The sequence below is a fragment of the Dipodomys ordii genome, unplaced genomic scaffold, assembly GCF_000151885.1.
Source record: "Dipodomys ordii isolate 6190 unplaced genomic scaffold, Dord_2.0 Scaffold3, whole genome shotgun sequence".
NCBI classification, from domain to species: Eukaryota; Metazoa; Chordata; class Mammalia; order Rodentia; family Heteromyidae; genus Dipodomys; species Dipodomys ordii.
This window is the reverse complement of record NW_012267219.1, coordinates 6752982-6758822: the sequence shown is the minus strand read 5'-3', so window position 1 is coordinate 6758822 and position 5841 is coordinate 6752982. Positions and strand designations below refer to the sequence as shown.

General features: G+C 46.6%; 1 protein-coding gene across 2 annotated transcripts in view; it reads right to left on the bottom strand.

Moving 5' to 3' along the window:
• Positions 1-5096, bottom strand: part of Srgap1 (SLIT-ROBO Rho GTPase activating protein 1) — a 233201-nt gene extending 228105 nt beyond the window's left edge. Inside the window, exon 1 of one of the 2 annotated variants that reach the window (XM_013023272.1) lies at positions 4933-5096. In XM_013023272.1, coding sequence (XP_012878726.1) covers positions 4933-4999 — 67 coding nt within the window. In that variant the 5' untranslated portion in view covers positions 5000-5096. The remainder of the gene's footprint in view (positions 1-4932) is intronic. The other variant, XM_013023263.1, reaches the window with a different exon arrangement.
• Between the last annotated feature and the right edge of the window lie 745 nt (positions 5097-5841).

Sequence of the window (5841 nt, the reverse complement as noted above, 5' to 3'; positions counted from 1 at the left end):
GCTAGCCTTGAGCTGAAGAGCTGAGGGACAGCACCCAGGCCCAAAGTTCAGGCCCCACGACCGGACCCAAAAAAAAAAAAAAAAGATGAAGCTGTATCACTTGAGCCACAGAGCCACTTCCATTTTTCTGATGGTTATTTGGAGATAAGGGTCTCATGGACTTCCATGCTTGGGAGTCCAAGCATGGAGCCCTAGCTACTCCTGAGTAGCTAGGATTACAGGTGTGAGCTACTGGCGCCCAGCACATCTAGATTTTTAAGACACTGGTTTCATGGGTCCAGCCATTTGGGAAAAAAAAGTTTGACATTACCCAGTAAAGCTGAACACACACGTTCTCCATGACTTAGAAGTACACACAGAGATCCTCCTGTGTGTGTACACCAGGGGAAATTATGGTTTTAATGGTGCCCACCCACAGGTTCACATATTGGGGTCTAGCTGCGAGCTGATGGGCTTTGGGAAGTAACTGGATCCTGAGGGCCCAGACTTAATCAATAAATTAAGGGATTAATCAATAATCCCTTTATGGATTTATAAATTATAGCTTTATTGGGAACTGGATTAAAAAGGAGGAGTTGGGACCTTATTGAAGGCAGTAAGTTGGGAGAGGCCTATCCAGCAAAGATGTATTAACTAAAGTGTTTCAAGCAACCAGGAAGCAGGTAATTGTCCTGGACAAATGTGATTACCAGAGGATCAACCCAAATCAACCAAGTTGAGATACAGGGGGGGAAAAAAATCTAAGCTTTTCTTGAATTTCCTTTTGCCCACTCCCATCCTCAAGGAGGGTAATGCTGAAAGCTAGCTTCCTAGGTCTGAAAACTTACCACTGGCTGATTGCACTGTACCATGGTCCAAAAATACAAAGAAGTATAAGCTACTCCAAGCAGGAGAGCCAAGCAGACATTCATTCCTCTGTTAGGCATCTTCTAGGTCTACAGTCATCAATATGACCTCTATTGCCCAATAATGTAAGCTGTAGTATGACTATCTTTCATGTAAATATTTACACAATCATTTATTTTATAGGCTTTTTTGGTTCAGCTAGTATAACATTATTCACCATATCATAAAATTTTTCTTCAAAAACCATCGTTAATGACTGGCTAACATTCTATGTGTACAAGTTAGTTAGCTATTCATTGGTTCTCTGGTAGAATTCAGTTAACCATTTACCCACTAAGGGACACATATAACTATTTGCAGCTTTGTGACTTTCTAAGAAGTTGTGTTTTTAATTCAACTGAATGTTGAGGTAATACAGGGTGGCATGTCCTAGATAATTGTGAATGAGCACCATATTAATTGATACTATGACAAATTGTCATTCCAAAACCTTAATCTATTCGTTCAATAAATGTTTAATGAAGCCCTGTATTACCTTGTATTGGAGACACATAGACTGATTTCTCCTAATTATTTTCTATTTTCCAGTGAAGCAGAAGCAAACTAGCAAAGACAAGTTTTTTTTTCCATTACTATGCTAATTTTCTAATATCTTTTTCAAAAAGACTATGAAATGTATTATTAATTGAGGAAATAGAACCAGTGTTAGAAATCAAGCTTTTCACTTGCTAGGTAGGCATTTTATCATTTGAGCCAAATCTTTTGCCCTTTTATTGTTTTTTTGAATAAGATTTTCCTTTCTATTTATTTCCCCTGGGCCAGACTGGCCCCTGATCCTATTATTGACACTTCCAGTGTAGCTAGGGTGACAGACATGCACTGTTGCACCTGGCTTTTTATTGGTTGAGAAGAAGTTTCAACGTTTTACTAAGGCTAGCCTTGAACTGTGATGCTTCTGATCTTAAGCTTCTTGAGTCTACAAAGTAGAGCACATCTTCAATTAGATTTAAAGACCATTAGGATTAAGAAAACCCAAATTCCCCAGGTAAGCAAACCAAGCCCCAGAGAGAAAGTGACTTGCCTTAAATATGATAAATGATGGTGATGATGATGATGATGATGATGTTCCCCAAACCTTAGCAAAGTAATTATATTGGTAAAAATCCCACATCAAGAATCATTTCTTAAGATCAAAAATTATCTCAGAAATCCTGAGATATACATGATTGCTGTCAGGGTTATAGGACAATACTTCACAGTTGGAAGATGAAAAGATCACATGGCATCAGAATGGTTCTTGTAATCTTCCGTCAGCCTAGATTCCAGAAGTGACTCTACCCATTGGGAAGAGACTTCTGTGTTGAGTCTAACACTGCCAGGGTAGGCTTGAGCACAGAAATATATCAATTACTTTTGTTTATCATCAGATGAAGTGATTAGCTAGAACAGGTTGTGCCAAACACAAACACACAAAAAAAACCTGTATTGTTCAATTTTAGCACAAGGCTAAAATGCGTACACTTCAGCACTCAGCACAGAGCACAAAACCAGAGCCTGTCCACCCAGGCTGCCCTTCTGGAGGCCTCTACTCTCCCAGCCCAGGGCAGTAGACTTCAGGCACTAGTAAACTCATTTCTCACTTTTGCCTGCACTTAGTCTAGGAGCAAAGGTAAATTGGTCCCACGTCATGGGTGCAGGATTCCTCCTCCACCGTATCTCCAATTCCCAAGTTTGCACATGAATGGAAGATCTTCAGACTCAGCCAGTGAAAGGATTACCAGGGAAGATAAAGTATGACCACAGGGCAGGGCAGGGCAGGTACCAGGAAGTCCTACAGTAGCCTAAGGATTCTTGGGTGTGTGAGGGAAGAGTGCTGAAGGAAAGAAGGCAAAGGTCGGTTTTTGTGAAAGAGAATTCCTTTCAAAAAATTCCTTTCACAGTGTTCATAATTTTCTCTTGGATTAGCTTTGGTAAACACATTGTAACATATTTCATTTCACTGAGTTAATTTCTTAGGCAGACCTGGGGTTTGAACTCCAGCTCTCCAGGTACTCTTGTTATTTGAATCCGTATTCTTTAATCCTTTTTTAATAATGTCCGAATTTTTGTGGGGAAGGGATTGGGACGGGGAGAGAAGTAAAAGTGGCCAGGCTAGTGATCCTCCTACCAATGCTACCTGTGTAGCAGGGATTACAGGTGTGGGCCAATACACAGGGCCTAATTGATTTTTAGTAGAGAGAATAAACTCCCAAGCACAGATGTAACTGGAAAACAGTAGAACTTATACACTAGAAAAAAAAAAAAGATTTTTTTTCCAAATAAAAACTTGATCATAGACCTGAGAGTGGAAATAAGTAAACCAGAAAAGATGTGTGGAAGTAAAAGTTATCAGTCGATGCTTCAAGCAGCAGAGAAAGCGGACTGCCTGAAGACCAGAAGATCTGTGTGAAAAACAAGCACAGGGGCCATGGTGGTTGTGACCAAGAGTACTACCTTCTTTGAATGAAAGAATTTCAGCCATTTGGGGACTCATTATGTATGAAAAGAAAGGTAATCCCTATTACAAAGTTTCCCTAGCTCCAAGAAAAGCATTGCTTCTCTTGCTGATACATACAGCTTCCAAAGCACTGTGACAAGTCCTTACAACTATAAATTATCTTAATTCCAGGTAGAAAATTAAAAAAAAAAATCTGTGTCCTTAACAATGTTTCGCTTCACTCCACTCTAGAAGGGCTCAAAGGAATCTCCCGTGTGCATCTCAGGTGTGGCGGAGTGGGAGTTGGTCACTGTTCACTTTCACACTTGGCTTTCTCCCACCTACCAGCCCCCAGTCCTTTTTCAACTCTCCAGCATTTTCAAAACTTGATCCCACAAAAGAACGCTCCATCTCTGCTGCTTCCCCAAAGCAAGTAAAGTGTTCTCTCTGCTCTTTCCCAAGAGGATATACCCACAAACACAGGTGTCGACATAGTGATTCTTTTCAACTTCAAAATGTATGTATTAAGGAGCAAGGGAGATCTCAACACTCTTCCCATTGTCTAAACCAGAGAGCTCATACAGAGGGGGGAAACATAAAAGTAAAAGCCAACCAGCAAACATAAATATGCATGTGTTTAGAAAACACCTTAGTGGGGGCAAAACAAAGTATTACAGAGAAGAAATGTATATATATATATATATATATTTAATCACAATATACATAAAGTAAAAATGCTTAATAGATGTTAATTAAGTTTCCCTCCTTGGTCCTCACAGCAAAGGATTGAAGCTCCTGATCTAATATCCAAACCTGCGATTTACACGCAGGTTCCTCTCCCGGTCCATGATAAAGCAATGTTCTCCACCGAGTGTGAAAGATGGCCCTGAATTCCAGCCAGTGATAAAGGAGGAGTCAGATCCACCAAGTCCCTGCTGGATTTAACTGCCAGGTGCTCTCCTGGAGCTATTTCATTTTTAAAAAAAGAAAAAGAAGGAAAAAACGGAGGGGAAGTGGGGGGTATGTGACTTGCCCTAATAAATAGTGTGAATGTCTGCTTCAGGGTTCACTCGGTGAAGCTGGACACGCCGGGCTGTCCAGTCTTCACAAAATGACTCCGGGGGTGGGGTGAGGGCAAGTAACAAAACAAAACCCATGCCTGGACAATGATTTCATATAAAAAGAATGATGACTGCGACCACCCCCCCCGCAAGACACCCCCCCTCGCGGCACACCCGGCCCTCCCTGGTAAAATGGTCAGCTCAAGGTGGTTAAGTTCAAGCCCGTTCTCTCCCAATCGGAGATTCGAGCTGGCACCCAGGGGAAACCACCCGGGATGGAGTTCCCCGTGGAACTGACGGGACTGGGATCGGAGCCTGGACTATCTTCTAGGCGACCCACCCCACCCAACGGGGAGAAGGCGTGTGTGTGTGTGTGTGTGTGTGTGTGTGTGTGTGTGTGTGTAGGGTTCAGCCACGGCTCGATCGCCCCCCCACCCCCACCCCATCACCTTCCTCCCACGCCGACCCCAAGTTCCACAGGCAAACTCCAAGAACACAATGACAAGAAACCACACAAAAGGAGCCGGGCCAGCCGCTCCCACCCCTTACCTTTGACTTGACTTTCATACTCGGCAATGATCTCTTTGTCCTTCTTGAATCTGCTCGGGGTGGACATTATCCGGCTGGTTCCGCGTTTCTGTTCAGTGGTGGTCACCCGCCGGTCTCCTCGGAGAGGCAGAGTTGTTGCACTCGTTCCCACTCGCCGGGAACCCAGAGGCAGCCCCGGCGGGAGCGGAGGGAGGAGGGAGGGGAGGAGGCGGAGGAGGTGAAGGAGGAGAAGAAGGAGGAGGAGGAGGAAGGAGTGAATCGAGAACTAGATTAACCCGGGCGCTGGCACCATACTCTCGGGATCGAGCGTCCGTCGATGATCCCGAGGGGAACCCAAAGCCGGCGAGGTCAAGACGCGCAAACTCCAGCGAGCGAATGGCTGGGGAGGGGGGGGGCGTCTCCCGGCCCACCCCACCCCGAGCGCCGCCACTTCCTCTACGGCCGCTGGGCGGACGCGGGGCTCGCGCCGGCGGTCCACACCATTGTTAAGAGACCCGCACCGGAGACCGCCCCCCTGGAGGGGACGACCAGATGCCGAGGACCGGGCGTCTGGGAACGCGCCCCGGCTGGGGCGCCCCGACCGTCCCTCCCTCGCCGGCTCCCGGCACTCTGTGGTTCCCACCCAGGCTGGGGAGGCTGCGGACGGGTGGATGCTGCTCCCTCCGCCGGCCAACCCCGACTGCGATCGTCCCGCCAGGCCGAGGGAGCCGCGATCCCGGCCGCGGCGACGCTCGGACGCGCCCCGGACGCAGAGTTGAGCTCTCCCCGCAGCCGGCGCCTCGAGGATCCGTGGCTGTCGCCTGGTGCCCCCCCTTCTCCACCCCGGTCCGCTGCTGCCCCCTGGAGGCCGCAGGTGACACGCACACATTCGCTCCGCCGCCTCCGGCGGGAGCCGCGCCCCCCGGCGGC